The sequence below is a fragment of the Diabrotica virgifera genome, chromosome 3 (assembly GCF_917563875.1).
Source record: "Diabrotica virgifera virgifera chromosome 3, PGI_DIABVI_V3a".
NCBI lineage: Eukaryota > Metazoa > Arthropoda > Insecta > Coleoptera > Chrysomelidae > Diabrotica > Diabrotica virgifera.
In genome coordinates, this window is record NC_065445.1 from 149,583,926 (window position 1) to 149,607,183 (window position 23,258).

Consider the following 23,258-nt stretch of genomic DNA (forward strand, 5'->3'; position numbering starts at 1 on the left):
ATTTTATTTTTACATGCGATAACCGGCTGCGACACTACGTCCGCAATGTACAGAAGGGGCAAAACGTCAGTACTTAAATTATTCGAAAAAAAAAAAGATTTGACTGACTGCTGTAAAGTTTTTACAGAACTTGATTCTACACCGCAAACAATAATTACGGAAGGAATTCGCTTTCTTCTTGCGGTTTATGGAGCTCCAAAAAAAAATTATTTGTCTTGATAAATACCGATACTTAATTTTTGTAAAAAATACGCGAAACAAGAAACAAGTACAACTATCATGTCTTCCTCCAACATCAGCATCTGCTTTTCAACATTTGTATCGAGTATATTATCAAGTTCAAACATGGCTAGGCAATGAACTGAATCCAGAAGACTGGGGTTGGAAATTAATAGATAATACTCTGGAACCGATTAAAACCTTACTCAAACCTGCTCCAGAAAAACTCCTTAACACTATTTTTTGCAATTGCAAAAAAGGTTATAGTGCCAAATGTGGATGTAAAAAAGTCGGGTTGCTGTGTTCTCTAGTGTGTACCAACTGCCAAGGTCAGTCTTGCTCAAATGTCCAGTTTAGTACAACAGAGAAAGACTCCTGTGATTTTAATGAAGAGACCAATGACTCAGTCACATTTGAACAATTTTTGAACATCCAGCAAGAGGAAGAGGAAGAGATGAAATCGAAGAAGACTTTTGACTGTTGAAGTAGACTTTCAAGAATATGAATCTGATTAAAATATCTAAAGAAATCAAAACAATAGTTACCTAACCTAATAATCAATAGCAATATCAATAATCAATATCAATAATAAGGTAATATCTAGAACTTGACCGGTATTGTTTCCTTAAATTATCCTAAAATTGTCAAAACAGTTAGTGGAGTAGGCCTACAGGGGAAACCACGGTAAAAAAACGCGCCGAGTACACTACCCACAGGTGGTGTGGAAACGTGTGCATATCATGTATAATGTGACTCTTTGAATCGCGATATCTCAGGAATGGCAACTCTTAGGAAAAAAATAGTAAGGACTATTTTTGTAGAGAATTTTAAGATCTACAACTTTGGTTTAAGGTTTTTTTTGATAGAACCTACCGTTTTCGAAAAAAATCCAAAAAATCTCAAATTTTGACCTTTGACCCCGAATAACTTTTGACGCACACATGGGATCGATGGGGACTTTTTAAACTTTATTTGTTATGGTATACCCTAGCTCTCCACCAAAATTTGGCTCCCCGGCAATTTTTGTTATTTGCCAAGCATTTTGATGTCTAAGTTGACCGGATTAAAAACACCAGGATGAAATAGCTGAGGAAATGATAAAGAATGGATGGGAAGAACTACAAAAAAGGATGTATAGCCTTATCAAGAGGATATGGGAAGAGGAAACTATGCCCAAAAATTGGATCAAAGCTCTATTATGCCCCATATACAAAAAAGGAGAGTTGTTACTCTGTTGTATACTTGTTACAAGATATTAGCCAGGATGCTAAGAGAGAGACTTAACAGATTGCTGTAGATAAACTAGGTGAATATCAGGCCGGTTTTAGAGTTAATAGATAAGTGACAGATCAGATTTTTACACTAAAAGATATCTCAGATATCTTTTAGTGTAAAAATTTGTTTAAAATACCACACTTTAAACAAGTATCTGATAGGATAAGAAGGAATAAAATGTATGAAGAACTGAGCTCCTTGGGCATACCAGCAAAACTGATTAGGTTAGTAAGAATGACTTTGAATAGCACACCAAATAATGTAGTATGGTGAGGATTCTCATCGGATGAATATGAAGTGAACAGAGGTCTTAGACAAGGAGATCCGTTGTCCACAGTGCTTTTTAACCCTTTCATTGCTGACGAAATATACCTAACACAACCTGGGTGGGAATACGATTTTTCACTGCATTTACATACATTGTACTGTTGATTGAGATGGCCCTAGAATTATTTCATCTATAATATGAATCTAAACTGACGTTATAAATACACTTTTATCTATGTACTCAATAGAAATACAACTTGTTTTAGCCAGTCACACAAATATTAACTTCTAAACGAATGTGTATATGACGCCTGAAGACATCATGACTCGGCAGTAGTAACTCTATGACGTTCTTAAATGTAATCAGCATTCAAAGGGTTAACTTTGTAGTTTTCAAAAAGTTTGTCTGAATTTTTGTTTTTTTTGAAAGAATATTATTTAACCCATTCGCTACTATCGAAGAGGATGGAACTCGGCTAGGAGCTATTCTGTTGAACCGCAGCTGACTGAAGTAAGCATATCACTTGCTGATGCATGAATGGCACCTGACTGAACTAACCATATTACGTGCTAGCGCGTGATCGGCAGCGAATGGGTTAACCCCTAGTCTCCCATCACTTTTATATATTTTTTTGACAGTTACTCTTATTTTTTTGGTCATAACTTTTTAGAATAAGCTAAAAGCGTAGTTTTTCCCAACGGTCCTTTAGGAGTACCTACCTATAAAGCTTGTCATTGATTTATGCGCTGCACCGCGAAGCGAAGCGTGGAGAAAAAGGTTGCTACGAATTTTCTCCATGTAGTTAAATATAATAGCGCTTACCTGCGCGAAGCAGCGCGCGGCGTACTGAAGAGAAGCGGCCAGGATCGCAACCGTAGAATCCTAGGCGAAGAAATTCTGTTCGGCACGCTTCGCGTTGCACTAGTGAGCGGGGATTTTACGAAAAATTTATTTTGATTGTCCAAAATTATAAAGAAGTGTATGTTTCGGATAAGAACCACCACAATCAGATGAGGCGTGATAAGATTTAGGAAGAAATAGGTGAAAATTATGAACAGTAATGTTGAAAATTGCAGTTTTAGAATGTCTTTGATTTTAAAAACTACGTTAAGTTATTTGCATGTTTCTAATATTCCACCTCTGTCTATACAGGGAAATAGTACGATGTTTGATGGGTGGAGTGAAAGTGATAGTTTTTGTGGTGAGCATGTGTACAGTAAAACCGAGTTGTCTGCAACCGCCAAGAGAAGACACGACAAACGTTCGTTAATGCGGTGCAAGTGACCTTGAGGGTTTTTGTTAACTCTGTTGAGGTATACGTACATACAGTTTTTCAAACCTAGGGACAAGTTTGATAATCTTACAATCACCATGTGGCGTTATCGAGATTGTATGTAATATTTTCAAACTTTTTCCTATTTTTGACAAACTATATGTATGTCCTTGGTGAGCTACAAGTTCAGTACATTTTTCTGGGCTCATTCTATAATACTGAATTTTTTTATGTTTAAGCAAATCGCTATGAAGGTGTTGAAATTCTCCGTAAATTTCGCTTTTTAAATTTATGTTATGAATGGTTTTCTTTTACGATTCGTATTATGTTCTTCTTCTTCAGCTACTGCACATGCAAAAACAAAGTCTTCTTCTGAACTGTTACTCGAAGTCATTAATTTAAAAACTATCTTACAACAAGTGTCTACATACCTACTTCAAAACCAAAGTACAACTGCCTTCTATTCCAAACCGAACAACGTGCTGTACCTCTCCGTAAGTAAGCAAAAAACCGTGCACATATTAGCGCGCATTTCAAAACTTCGTCACGCTGTGCTTCGCTTCGCTGTTCTTTGCAGCGCATAAATGAGCGACAAGCTTAAATCTTATTGTGTGTTTAACAGCAAATTGTTTGAATGACATTTGAAGTATTAACCCAGCATCCAACAGGTGGGGCGTAGTATACCCCAACAATAGTGAAGCTCCTAAAACATAAGGAAATTTTTGCGCTGTAGTGGCCACAGCGGCTAGATAGCTTTCTATTGTATATTCATCTATGCGATGACACTTAGTTTTTAGTCGTCTATTTAGTTTCAGCAAGTATATTTGGATTGAAAGACTGCAACAATTCACTGAAATCTTTAGCATTACTGTCCTTAACATTCATTATATCTAAATTAAAATCTCCAGCAAAACATGTGCAGTGCTCATTCAGTAGTATATTTAGAACCGACTCAAGTTTTACTAAAAAGTCATGAACAGGTTTTGTGCTTGTTCTGTATATACATATGATTATGACCTTCTTTTTATAAAATGAGAGTTCTACGGCAGAACATTCAATACATTCTTCATCGCCAAATAGGGTTATGTCACTTCTATGTATGTACTCTATACCATTCCTTAAATAAATAGCTGTGCCCCCATATCCATTTTGCCTGCAAAATGCTGATGCCAGTGAATATCCCACCAAATTATATGTGGACAATTGATCGATGGTTTTCCAATGATCGCTCACACACATAGCAACAACATTTTTTTCATCGTTTACAAATTTACTTTTTAGTATTTTTTTTGCCGTACATTTTTGCTGAACTGAGACTATATATTTCTTGAACTCCTAAGTGGAGCATAGAGCTTCAGTGAAAACGCGCCATCGGGTTCTATTTTGCGCTAGGGCCTTCACCTCGTTCCAAGACTTTCCTTGACTTCTTATCTCGTCCATGATGGATCTTCTCCAAGTTTGTGCTGGGCGACCTCTTTTTCTTTTTCCTTGGGGATTCCACTCTAGGGCAGTTTTTGCAATACTGGAACTATCTTTTCGGAGTGTGTGACCTATCCACCCCCACTTTCTGGATTTTATTTCATTTTCTACCCTCTTTTGTTGGGTGAGGTGTAGCAGATCTTCGTTTCTGATGGTGTTTGGCCAGAAAATACGGACAATTCTTCGTAGACATTTGTTAACAAAGACCTGCAATTTGTCTGTAAGGGATTTTGTCACTTTCCAGGTTTCACATCCATAGAGTAGAACAGATATAACATTTGACTGGAATATTCGGATCATTGTCCTTGTAGTATATTCATTGCTAGAACTTTTTGTAACATACTTGACAGATAGATGTCAATTTGTATCATATAAAGGAGATAAATCGGAGGTTTTCCTGGTGGAATCAGGTATACCACAAGGTTCAAATTTAGGACCGCTATTATTTTTACTGTTTGTGAATGAATTACCTTCTTTAATTACATCTCGGTGCCTTTTATATGCGGATGATTTAAAAATATTTAGAGAAATTAAAGATTTGAATGATTATTTTCAATTACAGTACGATTTAAACGAGTGGTCAATACGTAATAAACTGTATTTTAATTTGAACAAATGTACGATCATGACATATAGTCGTCAGGCAAACCCTAGTTATTTTATGTACAATATGGGAAATAATAACTTACATAGGGTCAATGAAGTGACGGATCTTGGTATTACGTTTGTAAATAATTTAAGTTTCAACTTACATGTGCAAAATATTATGTCTCAGTCATACAAAATGATGGGACTTATTAAACGTGTAACATATAAATTTCATAATATCGACTCAATTAAACGGCTCTTTAATTCATTTGTTAGAAGCAAATTAGAATTTGGGAGTATTGTCTGGAGTACCTTATTAAATAGTGGTCACATGCGGCAAATTGAATCAATTCAAAACAAGTTTATTAAATATTTATTTTACAAAAAGCATAAAATATCGCCAGAATATGATTCGTATCAACCATTAAGAAAAGAATTTAATATAAAAAAATTAGGGCAAAGAAGACTTCAAAGTTGTTTAATTTTTCTCTATAAACTATGTAATCACTTAATAGACTCGCCTGATCTTTTGGGGCAAATACAATTTTATGTCCCGGATCACAGAACCCGTCCAAGAAACATATTATTTTTTGTAAATACTTCTAGCCCACTTAATAAAATGTACCAAATTTACAATTATTTAACAACAACCACTTATCTGGAATTATTTAGAATAAACTTGCAATTATTTAAAAGGCTATTGCATGAATAATATAAAGAGAGGTTCTTTTTTTATTATTTTTAACGTTTTTGCTGGTAAACATCTGTCGTTTTTGTCTCTATTACCTCGAATTATTACATTTTGTGCATGTTGTACTAAACTGTTGTCATTGTAGATACGGATACATGTAAGTAGGGAAACCTGTTTGTATCTGTTATTAATAAATAAATATTCCCCAGACCTCCAAACAGGGTTAAGCATGCTGAATGCTTGTTGAGCTTTTCGTATCCTCATACGAATATCGTTTTCTGTACCTCCACTTTCTGTTATGACACTTCCAAGGTATGTGAAGTTTTCCACATTTTCAATCTGCATGTTGTCAATATTAAATAGCGTGTTGTTCCTTGCGATTATTCTCATGGGTTTGGTTTTACTAATATTGATTTTTAAACCTATTTTATTGGCCTCAGTGGATAGTGTTTCCAATTAGTCGGCCACATCCTGGAACCTTTGTCCTAACAGGCAGATATCGTCGGCGTATTCCAGATCACTTAGGCGTGTGGTTAACGTCCATTTTATCCCTTTTGTGTCGAAGTCTAGTTTGGAGAGAACATAGTCTAGAGCTATGTTAAACAGAAACGGAGAAAGCACACATCCCTGTCTGACTCCAGTAAGTACGTCAAATTCGTCACTGTTGATCCCATTGTGTGTCACGCTGCAAGTCGCATATAGTAGCATGAGAGAGGCTGTCAAAGGCACGTTCGAAATCAACAAAAACCATGTATAGAGGTGTGTTCCATTCAACCGATTGTTCCATTATTACCCTCACAGTATTAATGTGATCTATGCAGGAAGATTCTGGTCTAAAACCTGCTTGATTTGCTCGAAATTCAACCTTGTTTGTTAATCTTTTATGTACGATGGTTGTAAAAATTTTATTTATGACGGTAAGCAAGGTTATTCCTCTCCAATTTTTGCACAGTGTGAGGTTGCCCTTTTTTGGAAGCTTAATAATGTTACCTTTTTTCCAGCCCGCTGGAATGCGGTTTGTTTCCCTGAGAACGTTCGGCTGCAACATTTCAGTTGATAAATAGCCCCTCTTGAAGCACCAACATCACGTGCTACGGTAATTACAGAGTCTCATTTCTCCAGTAATGTTAAAGCACAAACCTTCTCCTCTTTTGTGAGTTTCTTTCGACCCATATTTGTCAGTTCAATTTAGAATTTGATGATCTCAAACTTTACGCGGTAAATGAGAAGAAGTTTAACACTGACTACCCGCACAAAGCCAACTGTTTACATTGCAAACGCGCAGAATACCCTAAATAAGCCAATCGGTCCGTAAACTACACATAATTGCCGTCGCAAATACGCTATCCCCCCTCCACTACCCTTCCCCCAGGCGCAGACAGAACGCAAGCAAATTATCTTCAAATTTGGTGATTTATTTGGCAATGTAAAGATTTTTGTTGCCGGCACTGTAAGTGCGACAGAGACGCACCATAAATTGCGATGTGCGGCGACTTAAAAGTCGAATGGACTCGCATAATTAACAATTAAAAAACAACGGTCTATATTGAAGTAAGTCCCGATTACTCCTTAGGATCTTGAAATTGAATTTATAAACTTCAATTTAGACACTTGGAAACCTGAAAACTAATAATTTACATAAAGTCCATTCTTTCACGGTTTTTGCTCTAAATTTTAAAGAACCGCTTGGATTGACATGAAATTTGGCATGCGTATAGCTTACATGTCAAAGAAAAAAAGTGATATTGTGCCGATGTGTACTTTTGCCCTGGGGGTGACTTTCACCCCTTCTTGGGGGTGAAAAAATATATGTCCAAAATAAGTCCGGAAATGGGTAAACTAACTAATTTTAAGTATCTTTTGTTCTATAGAGCTTTTTCGCCAAGTCAACACTTTTCGAGTTATTTGCGAGTGAATATGTTCATTTTTCAACAAAATAACCACATTTTTAGACGGTTTCTCGCAAATAACTCAAAAAGTAAGTGTTTTGTCGAAAAAAATGTTCTTAGCAAAAATATAGCCTATAAAAAAGTTAAAAAAATGGTGTACGCGCTAGGTCTCTGGATCTCGTAGAACTAGAGTTATAGCCAATGAAAAATAGATTCATATTCACCAAATTTCAAATAGAATATTTCGACGTGAAATATCGAAAAAATTAAGCACTTTTAGGGAAAAACCTATTATAACTTTTTTAAAGTATTTAAAAAAACCTTTATTTCTGTTTTTACAAAAAGTTTCTAGCATTAAATTTAAGCAAGTTACGCTCAAAATAAAGTTGGTCCCTTTTGTTTTTGCAAAAAAAAAAATCGGGAAGACCAACCCCTAATTAGCAACTTAAATGAAATTAATCGTTACCGCTCCACAAATTATTTTAATTATGTTGTGTTTATATGATCTGTAAGTTTCATCGAATCAAAGTGCTTATTTTTGAAAAAATTTGGTTTCAAAGTAAAATTTTTAAAAATTTAAATTTTGAAAAATATGCTTTTTTTTCAAAATAACTTAAAAATTGTTAGAGATACCAAAAATCTCGAAAAGCAAAAGAAGTCAGATTTGCTTTTCTGAATATCACGTATTTTTTTGTTTTTCTGTTAGACAAAAATTGATTAAGATTTGGTGTTTCTAAATTTGCATACATTCGTGATCAGTGACTCGTTCAACCCCTTTTAACTACAGCCCTTTCAATAGTAAGGACTTTGAACCGATGAAACTTACAGATCATATAAACAATATATACACGAGTCAAGAAACTTGTAAAGTCGTAACGATTAAGTCCATTTAAGATACTAATTAGGGGGTGATTTTCTCGATTTTTTTACCAAAACCAAAAGGGACTAACTTTATTTTGAGCGTAACTTGTTTAATTTTGATGCTAGAAATTTTTTTTATAAAACAAAAATGAAGCTTTTTTTAAACACTTTAAATAAGTTGAAATGAGTTTTCCCCGAAATGTGCTTCATTTTTGGTTATTTCACATTAAAGTATTCCATTTTGGAATTTGACGAATATGAATCTATTTTTCATTAGCTATAACTCTGCTTCTACTAGGTGTAGAGACGTGATGTATACACCATTTTTTTAGAATTTTTTACAGGCTATATTTTTGCTAAGAATGTTTTTTCGACAAAACACTTACTATTTGAGTTATTTACGAAAAACCGTCTAAAAGCGTGGTTATTTTGTTGAAAAAATGAACATATTCACTGCCAAATAACTCGAAAAGTATTGACTTAGTGAAAAAACTCTATAGAACAAAAATTACTTAAAATTAGCCAGTTTATTTAAAAGTTGGAGCAAACATAATATAAAATTTCATGGCCAAACATTTTCAAAATTGGCAAACGCTATATTTTGAATTTATTGATGGTCCACACAAAAGTAGCTCACGGTCCGGATACAGACTGCGGTCCGCTAATTGGTGATCCCTGTTATATATCATGAGATTTCGAGCTTTATCTATACGTTGTTGGACTTCGTATAAAACAGAATTAGCTGTTGTCTGTGAATTGCTACTTTCCATTGATGTGATCTTTTCTTTAAGATTGGTGATTTCTTCCTCCAGCTTGGCAAATCTTCTCACAAACATAGGCACACTCTTAAATGCATTCCGACAGGTAGTGCAAAAGTACATGAGTAGTCGTTTCTGCAAAATAATTGCCGGTATCTCGGATGTGGACAAACCAGAACAATCTTCTGCGAGGTGTATTTTTGAATGGCAACTGTCGCAAGCTATTATTTTCTTTTCATCTGTACCGAGATCTTGGGAACAAGCACTACAATTATTAGCCATGATAATGGATAACCTCAAACTTAAATCTTCAAATATTTTAGCAATCCTGAGATTTTTGCAGTGTATTATTAATGGAATATAAAAAGCATCTACTGAATTAACGAGCACACACAAAATTATCTTTAATATGCTTTCCAAACTTAAAAAAATATAAGAAAAATAAGGCAGCAAATTTTATTTGTTTTGATTCTATATTTGCTTTTGATTTTGAATATATTATTAACAACCAGTATAATTAATTATTCCCCATCCAGATGTCAGTAATTTGAGGATTTGCAATTCAGGTATTCCCCTTGTTACATGATGTAGCATGTAGCATTACATCAATCTGAGTTATTCGCATTGAAAGGTATAACCTGTAATTGTTTTGAAATTAAATTTATATGTTTTAAGTTTTTAAGAGTTTAAAAATGTTGCTGATTTCAAGTAGCAGTATCATAAACAGCACATTTTGATTTCTGGATTGAAACATTTAATTAAGTGTCGTAAAGTTTTATGTTCCATAAGAAGAGATTTTTACATTCTCAATATCGTTAGTCTGCGTTTTTAATTTCTTCTTTAAGATTCTATTTGGCCCAATGAAAAAAAAAACATCAGACACAATTTTTGGTGGACAAACGTCCACCATTTTATGTGATTTTAGAAAATTACGGAACATATCCCTACTTTTTCAATGCAAGTAAAGTCTTTTTTATGCGATTTTTTATATGCGCTTTTCTGAAGAATGCATCCACCGCATAAAACAAGACCTTACTGTATCACAGACAACTAAACGTAAATATGTTTTTTGAGGTTCTTTAACTCTTTCAGTTACTGGGGTTTGTCACACCTCGCCTGTCTGTTAGTGGCAAAAAATTCACCTGTCGGATGCCAGGTTAAACATCATAAAATGATATACATGATATTTAACAGAACATTCTTTTAAAAAATCTACTTCACTTAGTATATAAGGGTACCCAAATTTGGTGATACTTAAAAGTACAGTTGGGAGACTAATGCTTGTTTTCACCAACAAATCTTAAGCTCCAGCCTTAGCCCAGCTCTGCTTATAGATCGGGCCGCTTTAAGTCTCACATGCATTGTACCATAATTTTCGATTCTCATCAATGCAACCTATGTGGAAAGCTGAAAATTGATCTAAGACTCTGATGCAACGCATATGTTTCATAAGGAGAGCTTAAGGCACCTCTTAAGCTTAAGATCTTTGGTGCAACCAGGCATAAGGGATAAATGATGTACATAAGAATTTCAAACAAATCTCGCTACTTTACTACTTTTCTTACCTTTAAGTGTTGACACAAGTTAATGACACTGTCCTTGTAAGAGAGGTGACTATCTGCCAAGTTTGAAGATAATAAAGCCGCCACTTGATCAACAGCACGTAGAACATCCTCCACTAAAATTAATACTAATATACTCAACAAACATGATAAGGGTATTAATTTTATTACCTGTAGATAGTACCCCATCCTGCCTTAATTTGTTGATTAACATTTGGGCCTGATTCTGTGATTTCGCTAGCTCATGCTTTTTAGGGTGTTTTAAACGTGCAGACAGGGTGGACATTGTCGTTTTGATAGCTATCCCTAAAATAAATCATTAGACAACATTTTATTACGATTTATCTCAAAATATACAAAAGGATATTTGCGTGAGTCACCAGAGTGACATCTGGTTTTAACCTCATTTATTTTGAGGATATAGAATAATTCTTTAAGAAATGAAATTACTTGAATATAAAAAATACACTTACTTTAAAATTAGGATAGTTTTTTCAGCAGATTTATAGAAAATGTTAAATCCAGTTAAATCGCAACTCGCACTCCACTTCCACTTCCACTTCTTTTTTTTGGCTTGCATACAAGTGCATCTGCCAGCACATTTCTTTCGTGTTGCAGTTGTCTTGCTCTTAGCAATACTGCAGCACTCTAAAGACAAACAAGAAGATTCTACGCTTTTTTTTGACAATTACTTAATATGATAGGTTATGTTTCGGCTAACGGATTTTAGTATTTTATTTCCTGTTTCTTTATTCTTAAATATTAAAATCATTTCTTTAGACGTTCATAATATCTAACAAATTTATACGTATAGAAATATACCCTGTGATGAGAGATGTTAGTTTAGACAAATAGAACAACATAGGGATAAAACTCTTCTCGCTCCGGGGTAACGGCAGAGCTTTCACAACCCGAAATGTTACCTCGGTTAGACTAGAACCCAGGAAAGGATAGGATAAAGAAATATGGGACAATTGAGTTTGTATTTCACAAATTGACCTTGTTAATATTTAAATGAGTAACAATTAATTTTAGTTGATCAAAAGTTAGATTGCAAAGAATATCTTGTATATTAAAACTAACTGGGACCCCTAGTTTTTTTAGTTCATCTCTAAGATCAAACTGTGTACCTTTTCTTATGGGACATTGCAAAAGAATATGGTCTATATTCTCCTCTCTTCCACATTCACAGAATGGATGATCTTTTATTTTTAGTCGATATAGATGTGATCCTGTGCAACAGTGCCCTGTCCTCATCCTTATTATATTAGTCAGGTGTCTTCGGTCTATATAGGGAAATTTTTTAAACCAGGGTTTATCTGGAAATGAGGGTTGAATTCCAGAATACCATCTCCCTTTAGTCTGTGTCTGTGATTTCCAGCATATGTCATGTTCCCTCCTTATTTTACTTTTCAATATTGGCCAAACATCTGTGTAGTTTATTTTCATACTTTGTGGGACATTAAGTACTCTCCCAATATTTGCCAACTTATCAGCATATTCGTTTCCCTCTATTCCTGAGTGACCGGGGATCCAGCACAATTTATATTTTTTGTTATCTGAGTTTGCCTCTACTAATAGCTGTTTCGTTTCTAATGTGGTATGATCATTATTTGCATTTATGCCAACTTTTGTTAGTTTCTGTATAGCACTTCTGGAGTCAGTAAAGACAATACAATCAGTAATACCTCGATTCAGACATTCCTTTACCCCCTTGCCAATAGCCACTATTTCTGCTGTGCATATATTCAATGCTGATGGTAATCTAGATGAGTATGAATAGTTGATATTGGGAATGTATACACCGTAGCCTGTCTCTGCTTCCTTAGCATTCCCACTTTTTGATGCATCAGTATAGATAAATAGGTAGTTTTCACTTAATTTCTCTGTTGCTGCTTTGAATATCATATTTTGATGATGATCTGACTTGCTGATTTTTAATTGCACTGTGGGAAGTCGTGTGTATTGTATGTCCATGTTGAACGAGAAGCAGGGTATCACATTTGCTGTGTGAATTATACTTTTGTATGGTTCTAGTTGGTCAAGTGCCTCCACTAGGTATGGTCTCTCTCTTTGTTTCCAATATCCTATCTTATAAGTACACGCTTGTTTAATATCTTTGATTACCTTTAATATCGGATTATCTTGAATGCTGTACATTTTTGTCATAAATTTCGTTGCCAACCATTTTCTTCGAAATTCTAGTGCCATCTCTGCAGTTTCTGCCAGCAATGCTGTTGTAGGAGTTGACTTCATGCATCCGAGGATAACCCTTAGGGCTTGAAATTGTACTGTATCTAGCTTACGCAAGGTGTTTTTGTTTGATGGTTTTATGAATATGCTGCCGAAGTCCAAATGGGATCTCACCAGACCATAATATACCAGTAGTAAAGTGGCAGGGTCCCCACCCCACCAAACTTTCCCTATTGCCCTCATTACGTTAATACCTTTAATAGCCTTACTTCTTATGTTTTCTATGTGGGGGTTCCAGTTAAGGTTTTCTGTGAGGGTGACTCCTAAATATTTAATTTCTTTTTTACGAGGGATGATCTGCTGATCCATAACGATTTCTGGATATATGTAGCTATTACTAGTTTTTGCAAACCATACTACTTCACTCTTGTTTACTGAAATAGAGAAGCTGTGTTTCGCTAGCCATTCACTTATGTCTGCAAGAATTAAATTTGATCCTATTACTGCTTGGATTGGGTTTTGATGTTTGTTTAGCAGTACTAGATCATCTGCATATGACAATAAAATGCATTCCTCTGGTATTATTTCATAAATCGAATGTATATAGATGTTAAATAGTAACGGACTGAGTGGTGATCCTTGTGCTAAACCTTGTGTTGTAAAGGTCGGACCTATGAGATTTTCTTCCTCATTTTTGACATATATTTTCCTGTTATGAAGAAGCTTGAATGTAAGGTTAGTTAGTTCTATTGGGAGATTTAAATCTAACATTTTTTTATAAAGTATATAAATGTTTACATGATCATAGGCGGCTTTTATATCTAGGAAAATTCCCAACACACTTTTATTCTCTGAAAATGCTGCCTGAATATAAGATGTAAGAAAAGCAATATTAGTCTGAATTCCCATACCTTTTCTAAACCCTGATTGGAAGCTGTTGAATGTATGGTTATTTTCCAATATCCATTCCAGTCTGTTTTTAATAAAGTGTTCCATTATTTTGCCTACACATGATGAGAGGGCTATGGCTCTATAACTATCTACGAGTTGCGGATTTCTGGTAGGTTTGAGAAACGGGAGTATTATTTGTGTTTTCCAGCTCTCAGGAATCTCTTTTCCCTCTAGTGCCTTATTGTACATATGAAGTAAGCTTTTTAAGGCTGCCTCTGGTAAATATTTGATCATTGAATAAGTGATTGCATCAATGCCCGTTGCTGTGTCCTTTTTATTGTTTATACCTTGTTTCAGTTCACTCATGGAGAAAGGATTCTGGATCCTGTTGTTTGCCACTATCGTAAATTCTGGATCTATGTTGCATACTGATAGATTTGTTAAGATACTTTCACTGATTTGTGTGTTGGGTAGTTTTTTTTTATACCCCTGTTGTGAATTATAGAATTTTTTAACTGTACTCCATACGTAGCTCATATCAGAGTTTCTATTTAGCGTTGCACAGAACTTTCTAAAACTGTCTCTTTTTTTCTCCCTTAGAAACTTTTTTGTTGCTGCTATCATTTTTTTGGCGTGGACATAGTTTTCAACTGTGAATTGTGTCTTGAGCCTTAAAATTGCTTCTTTTCTGTCTCTTATTTTTTGTGAGCATTCCTGATCCCACCAGATGCATCCTATTCTTCTCTTTGTTCGATTTTTCATTGGAATAGTCATATTGGCTGCTCTCTCCATTGTTTGAATTAACTCTCTATATTCCAGCTGTTCTATATTTGCTGTTCGGTTTAATATGTCCTGGTACTCTTCCCAGTTGGCTCTTTTATAATTTTTCATTCCCCGATTGATGTTTTCCGGATTAATGTTTATGGAATTTTGTATAACTAGTTTTGTGGGGTAGTGGTCACTGAAGCCCAGGTCGTTTATTACTGTCCAATCACATTTGTGGGCTTGATTACTGGAGGTCATCGTCAGGTCTACTGCACTTCTCCTTTGTCCTGGTCTGGTGAGTCTTGTTGGAGTCCCATCGTTATGTATAAAAAAATTGTATTCATCAACAAATTCTTCTATATTGTTACCATTTGTGTCAGATATTTCACATCCCCAAGCAACATGATGGGCATTGAAATCTCCCAAAATGATGATCGGTCCTTGTAGCACCTTAATTAGGTTAGATAGTTTGTTTTTTGTTATTTTATTGGTGGGATGAGAGTATATATTTACTATATTATAATTTTGAATTTTAATTATTATTATTCTAAATTTGTTGGTTTCTAGGTTATTTCCACATTTTAAAATTTCGTACTTTAGATTTTTTTTAATTAGTGTTGCTATACTAGTACCTTCATTCATATCATTTCTGACTATATTATAGGTTTTAATGTTAAATTTATGTACCGGTTTTAGAAAGGTTTCATTGAGTAAAATGACATCTGGTTCCTCATCTCTGATTAGTGATATTAAATTACTAAAATTAGAGTTTACACTACGTATGTTCCATTGAATAATGTTAAGGTTTGTGTTATCCATTTTTATACTAATGTGTTAGTTACTTGCAGATGAGAACTGCATTTTTTGTTGATCTGATTATATAACTTGTTATTTTGATTACTTTTCTGGCCTATCCGAATCTTCCGAAGATTTGGACAACTCAAAGTATGTATTAATTAGATCCCTAATTTGACATTTATGTTCTATTGGTGTAATTAAAAATTTTTTATAATATTCTTCAACTCTGTTCAGATTATTTGACTCTATTGACTGTGTACCTGACCCAGCAGGATCTTCTTCTCTATCTATGTTTCTATATGGACTAGATTGAAAATTTTGAAATTGTGGCCTGTGTTCTGCCCTTTCCTGTCTTCCATTGGGGTATGATAATACTCTGTTATGTGCTGTTTTGTCAAAACTGACTCTCTTTGTTGGAGGAGAGGCGTTTGTCGTTGATGCATTTGCGTATGTTCTTTTTGACTTGACAATATTACTGCTATTGATATAAGATCTTCTTTGATTTATCTGTATATGATTGTCCGATTGTTGCCCCTTGTTTTGTGGACTGGGGAATTCTGTTTGCAAGAATCTAAATGTTTGTGCTGTATTGGATGTATTAGGTACATATGACTTAGGGTGCAAAAAATTGGCCTCATAATGTGTTATATTTTCGTATACCATGGTCTTTTTAATGTTGCATTGCCTTTCATACTCGGGACATTTTCTGCTGGTAGCCTGGTGTTCTGTCGATTTGCAGAAGTAACAAGATATTCTACATGTCTGTTGTGCATTTTCTTCGGTTTCATGTGGGTTGCCACAGTTGTGACATTTTTTTATGCTTTTACACTGCATTTTTGTGTGTCCAAAAGCCAGGCAATTGAAACATTGGGTGACTCGTGGTATGTAGGGAATTAGCGGAATTGATAAGTAACATAATTTTATATTTCTAGGGATTATTACCCCTTCAAATGTTATTAAGATGGTCCCCGTTGGAGAGTACTCGATTGTTCCGTCTTCATTGGCTTTTTTCGTGGTAAATCTTTTTACATCTAATATCTTAAAAGGGCTTTCGCCCATATTTTTGATGTTTTCTTCTGTAAATATTGGGTTTATATTCCTAGCTATTGCTTTACAAGTTACCGAGTTTCTTGGTATATATATTTTGTATTTGTCATTTAGTTTATTATTTTTAACAAAGTTATTTGCTGCTGATGCAGATTGAAATATTATTCCTAATTTGTTTTTACCTTTTTCTTTAACCTCTAAAACATCTTTAAGTTTTAATTGAAAAATATCTTTAGCAATTTTTAGATGATTATAGCGACCTACAGCATGCCCTTTTTCAATTCCTTCAATAATTACAATAAATGGCCCTATAGCAGAATTATTATAACTTAAATTAGTTAAAAAAGTCTCCGTTTTATTATTTGTATCTTTTTGTTCGGTTTTTTTATTCGTATCCATTAAGTTCATATCAACATCTTGACTATTAAAACCAGCAAAACCTTCAAGGTCAGGAGGGACTTTCCCCCCGGAATCCTCGGTCATTATTAATTACCTTAAATATTTTATACTCTTATCTAAGCGTGTTAAATACAAATGAAATTTAAGAATATAAATGTAATATACCAATAATATTAAAAAAGAAAAGGTTTATTAACAGAGGAAAGGTTAGTAGATCTCACCACAGGTTTCAAATTTGCCTCCTGATGCGAATCACATCCGTCACCTTTCACTGCCACCGAAAGAATCCCGCAACTCGCACTCGCTCTTCGCGTTCGTCTTCGTATTCGTTTTCGATTATTGTCGTAGTCGTAGTCGTGGGTAAATCGGTTATCGGTTTAGATTCAATCACTCGATTCTAGATCCTGACCCATTTACTTAGCGGCGTGTAATTTGTGTTGTCTATATAAACTTGAATCGCGAAATGGGCCTGTTTATTATTAAAAAAATATTATACTATATTCGCTCTCGCGAGATTTTTTTTTGAGACATTCGGAATAGGAAACGTACAACACAAAAATTCCTACCTCACACTATTAACTGCTAAAATCAACTCAAATCAACTTAATCTTTCATTAAAAAAAGAAGAATTATTAGAAATAGTGGGAGTGTCTACTAAACTCATAAAATTTTGTGAAGTTTATTTCTACAAAATATTTTTATTTTGTACAATAAATAATTTTCTCATTTGCTATCAATACATTATAATGGTTTAAATAAATAAATATTGATTGGCGTAAGGTTTATGTTATTTTTATGTCTGTTTACTATTAATAATATTGGATATGAGCAGGTGCGTTGGTTTTGTAGTAATTTCCAGTCACTTCTGACAACTGAATTTTTCAAAAAAGAAATTACTAACGTCAGTGTCAAAAAAAATCTCGCGAGAGCGAATGTAGCTATACAAATGTATATACAAATCAATGTAGCTACTACCTAATAATTATAATAACATTTTTGCACGATTGATCATTTTTGACTGTTTACCGTGACAGATTTTACGTCAGTAGGTGACATTTACTAGCAACTCGACGGTAAGTAATCCAACTCGACGGTAAGTACTACAACTCGACGGTAAGTAATTCACTTACCGTCGAGTTAAAAAATCTCTTAATTTTAATTTATTTTTTGAAAGAATAAAGAAAACTAACGAATTATTTATTAATATTGAAACTTATGGTACAATTTGTTAAATTATTTAATGAAATCCCACTTGTTTGGGCTGTGGTTTCACTTCTAACAGAAACTCCTGCAGAATCGCATACATTAGTAGTATTACTAGTATTGCACAATATTTTTTCGGCAAAATCTATTTTATTTTGAAGAGAATCTTCTACATATAGCTTTCTGCCACTGTCGATGAACGCCAACCTCCATGACGCTTTAATCCGAGGACATCAACACCTTTATTAGCCAAAAGCGTTGCTGATGTCCTCCTGAACGAATGGCCAGTATAGTTCTCGGGATTAGGCAAATTTAAGAATTTGGCAATTTGAGAAGGCCAGCCCCCGATTGTCCCATTCCTTATTACTTGTGCACAACATTTTCCTTTGGCGTATCTTAAGAACAAATTATTTGATTTTACTTGTAATGGACAAAGTTTTATATACTTTTGCAGAATTTCTAAATATGGAATTTTATCGTCTGGTTTGTTAACGACTGTAAAAGTACGCTGGATGTTCGTTTTTGTATTGGGTACTTTTACATAATCATTCATTAAACCATCGGTTTGTTGGATGTAATTCATAGTAATATTATATAATTCTTCTCTTCTACAGGCACCAGATATTCCCAATATCATTGCGACCTACAAATTATGAAAAAATCTTCATTAGAGTATTTCTTTTACCTAAACTAGCTTATATTACCTTGTGAACTAGAAATTCTTCATCCGGTGCTTCCATCAGAAATTTTTCAAATTGCTCCCGTGTAAAAATGCTCGCTTTCTTAGGCCTATAGCCAACATTTTTTCTCTTCAAATACGCGATCAAAGTTGAAAACTTGGAAATAGCAATATGCCATCGTAAAGAAAAACGGTGGATTTAATCATTCAATATTCTGCCCAGAGGCTTCCAGGAGCTTTCAACTGCATATGTCTTTGAACGAAATATGCCAATAGAGTCTTTTCTTCGATTCTTAAATTCTTGCCTTCGCACCATTTTTTAAAACTTTGGTAGGTATTTTGATAACGGATTTTGGATTTTTCGGGAATAATTGCGGAACACCCTTCTTCCCAAGCCCGTTCAATTTCTTCAAATTCACTTTCGCTCATATTTTAATTTATAATAATCAAAATTGTACTTAAAATTATTGACAACTAAATAAAAACTCAATTCTCCATTGTTGTTATGCACCCTAGTTACTACCTAACAACCAAAGTATCTATCTTGATAAAATGAATGAAACTAGTCAATATGACGAAAATGTTTAATTTTATAATTTATAATGGTATCAATCGTGCAAAAAACGTTATAAGCATGTCGAACGTTAAGGGTAACCGATCTCAGACAATAATTGGAGTCGTCGCTCCGCTCCTCCTCCAAACAATTGTCTTCGATCGGTATAAAACCCTTACCGTTCTCCATACTTAATATACTATTAAAAAATATACATATCACTTTAATACAATTTGTGTTTTTTTTCTGGTTCACTGAACTAAGTAAGTATTTTAAAGTTCATCTAATAAGGAACTTGCACATTTTTTTTATTAGATAATAATGTTCAGTTTTGTTTAAAAATGAGATTTCCAAAATTTCACGCTTCAAAAACTCGTAATAACTTAGAAATACATATTTAAAGTCTTCTGCGGTATAAAATAGTTCAAACGGCCCGTGACGTCACATAGTTTTGTATTAGTTTTGATTATGGTTATATTTCGCTGTGTCTAGGTACACGCTAACGTGTACGAAAATAAAAAAGTTAGGTAGACGCGAATTAAATTTCATCAAGCCAGTGACATCATTATTTAGCTTGCCCAGTGACTATATATTTTGGTACATGCTATTTTGATATGTTTAGTGTTTGTTTAATAGAAAAATATTTGTTAAGGAGGGAAGCAGAACTACTGAGATATGTTTCAAACTTAATTGTAATAAATCAATGTATATATATATATATATATATATATATATATATATATATATATATATATATATATATATATATATATATATATATATATATATATATATAAGTATATATTTAGGTTAGCAAAATAATTATATGTATTTAGTTGACATGACATGTAGGTACAAAATATTGTTAAAATAATTTTTATACGTAAGTGAATTATTATAATCAACTATTCTAAATACAAAATAAGCCACAATTTAACTAAAAAAATTATTTTATTAACGTTTCGACGTCCAAATCGGATGTCATTGTCAAAATACAAAAATTAGTCAGATTAAATAAATTATTAGAAAAAATTTTTTTACTATGCAACAACATTTTTGTTTAATTTAATAATATTTTGTATTTTGACAACGACATCCGGTTTAGACGTCGAAACGTTAATAAAATCAATTTTTTAGTTAAATTGTGGCTTGGTTAAAAAGATAATAGCTTCAGAACAAGTTAATTATTATTGTGAAAGCTTTAGGTCTTCCTTTTATTTTAATCTTGGACGGTAATACTATTTCATTTATAACTAAAAAAATATATATTAATTTATAGTCTCTTATCTTTTTCGTACTGTTTTAAAATGTTCTTAAACTCATTAAAAGAACTAAATAATTGTCCACACTCCATAGTTAATTTAAAAACAAACACTAAACAAATAAAAAATAAGAAATCACTGACACTCTAACTTTTTTATTTGCGTACACGTTAGCGTATATCTAGACACAACCTTATATTTAGGTATATTCTTCTTCTCCTGCTTTAGTTTATTGGCCTCCACATACTTGGGTATTTGGCCAGCTCATCGTCGTGGAATAAGTCAAAAATATTTATAATTCTAATGACATTTATCGTATGTCATTGTAATAATATATACCAGTTTGTTAAAATTGAAGTTTTATACTGTTTTTGAAGGAAAGGAACGAAGGTTTACTATTGAAAATAAAACCATTTTGTAAAAATACAAATTTTCTATGAATAGTTCAAACGATCAAAAACACTTGTAACGTCACATAAATGTATTTTCTACTGACGTTTATAACGTCTAATTTAAAATTCTGTTTACTTTATTGGAAAAATGTAAACGTAAAACCAAATGACGTCACGACTCGTTTTGGACCACCTGTTTTAATTTGAATTTTTAATCGTCTTTAGGGGCCAAACGAAAGACAAGCAAAACTTTTTTATCTTTGATACATGTTTTAAATTATGTTCTGCTGTGATTTATAACATTTTTTTCGAATTTAAAAATTTATGCAAGTTCCCTATTCTTCATTTAATAAATAATGGGACTTCATTAAATTGCTGTTCTATGGCTGCGGTGTGCAATGTAGAGGTACATACTAGGTACCTCAGTGCCGGTTTATCGACTGGGCGTTTGGGGCGGGGGCCCGAAGTGGCCCGTACCTTTTAGTTATAAAAAAAAATAAAATCGCTAAATAATCTACATATTTTCCGAAAATAATCTCATACACAGATACGCTAATGCACTGCAAGCGCCTATGCTCTCTTGTTACATCTCTTCGCGCCTATACACAGTGGCGTAGACTAGCCCCATAGGGACCCGTGTCAATGGTTATGGCGGGGCCCTTTTCCAAAAACTACAGAAAGTTGTCATATTCGGCCATGTCTCGAATTGTATCCAAAATAATCGCTTAAACGGAGTTTTTTAGTTTCTGAGACAATTGTTTCCCTAACTGCAGTACCTTCCAAGTAAACTTATAATTTCATTTTGAATTGTGGGGCTTAAATAGTAATTTATCTCACCTTTGGGCTTTAAAATAAGTTTATTTAAAATAGGATTATAATTTGATATTAAACGAAAGACAAAAATAGATATACATAAATTATAGATAAAGAATAGATTATACTCGAAAAAGGCAATACTCAAACAATAAATACACATCATTTCAAACATTCAAAAGTAAAGCGATTGCAAAAACTGCAATTTGGCATTATACAGTGGCCACACACAGCCAACGGTAAATGGACAATTAGCTAAATAAAGAAACTCTGTTATAACAGCGAGCGGCGGCAGATAGATATTATACGTACATAATACGATAAATATTATTTATAATATATATAGATAAAGAATACATTACACGAAAATGCCAACACCGAAACAATACATACTACTGTTTCAAAACGACCTAATAGTGAAATTGTAGAATATTTTGTTCAATTTTTTTAAATGGATATTTGTCAGACACGGAATATCACACACTAATACACACTATTATAGAGATCATGATAAGGAGCAGACGAGTCAGGTGTTTTTCCCGGTCGATATTTTAAATAGTTAATGTATAGTCTGTGTTTACAGTATAGTTTACAAGATAGTGTTTACAGTATAGTTTTTCTTGTAAAGTTTACAAGAAATATTATTAGGATCGATATAATAGGGGCGTTAAGTCTTAATGCGAAAATGACTAAATGAATTGCTAAACAAATTGAGAGGTAAGAAGTAATATTTTATTTTATTTTATTTTTAACACGTTGTTGATACCCTTACTGATTTATTTCTTTCTCCCCTTCCTTTTACCCTATCAGGGTGTCGGATTTGGTCTCGCCATTTTAATTTCTATTGATTTGTATTGTGCAGTAGAAGTCTTTCATTGACCACACGTCTATAGAGTATTGAAGTGCTACTTCTGGTCCGTTTTATTGTTCTATGGATGTGAAACTTGGACAACAAAAGTGAAGAATCTCAACAAATTGGAAGCGTTCGAATTGTGTTGTTACCGTCGCATACTCAGAACCCCATGGACAGCACACATATCCAACGAACGTGTGCTGGAGACCATGCACAAAGAGCGAGAATTGATCAACGTCATAAAAATGAGAAAGGTTCATTACTTCGGTCATATAATATCGCTTACGCCGGTTGATCATTTAGGGCAAAATCGTACGAAAACGCTGGGTTGGAAGAAAACAATTGTCCTGGCTGCGTAACATTAGACAATGGGCAGGTTGAACGGTCGAGGAATTGTTTCATATAGCTGCGGACCGAGAAACATTTCATCAGCTTGTTAATACGACGATAGCCAACGCTTGAAATCAAGCACGACACGCAAAGAAGAAGATTTTAGTTTCCATTCACCCATATTTTTCATTCTTTCCTGTTTTCTGCCATTATTTTC

At 33.7% G+C, this 23,258-nt stretch overlaps 1 protein-coding gene across 4 annotated transcripts in view; it reads right to left on the reverse strand.

The window, feature by feature from the left end:
- The window catches only part of LOC126881351 (eukaryotic translation initiation factor 4E-binding protein Mextli), a 141,467-nt gene extending 124,237 nt beyond the window's left edge, over window positions 1-17,230 (reverse strand). For 2 of the 4 annotated variants that reach the window (XM_050645599.1, XM_050645600.1), the window contains exons 1-3: window positions 11,337-11,808; window positions 11,035-11,169; window positions 10,867-10,979 (exon numbers count right to left, since the gene is read on the reverse strand). In XM_050645599.1, the coding sequence (XP_050501556.1) occupies window positions 10,867-10,979; window positions 11,035-11,149 (228 nt within the window). In that variant the 5' untranslated portion in view covers window positions 11,150-11,169; window positions 11,337-11,808. Of the gene's footprint in view, window positions 1-10,866; window positions 10,980-11,034; window positions 11,170-11,336; window positions 11,809-17,177 lie in introns of those variants that run through there. The other 2 variants (XM_050645598.1, XM_050645597.1) reach the window with 2 other exon arrangements.
- Window positions 17,231-23,258: the final 6,028 nt, after the last annotated feature.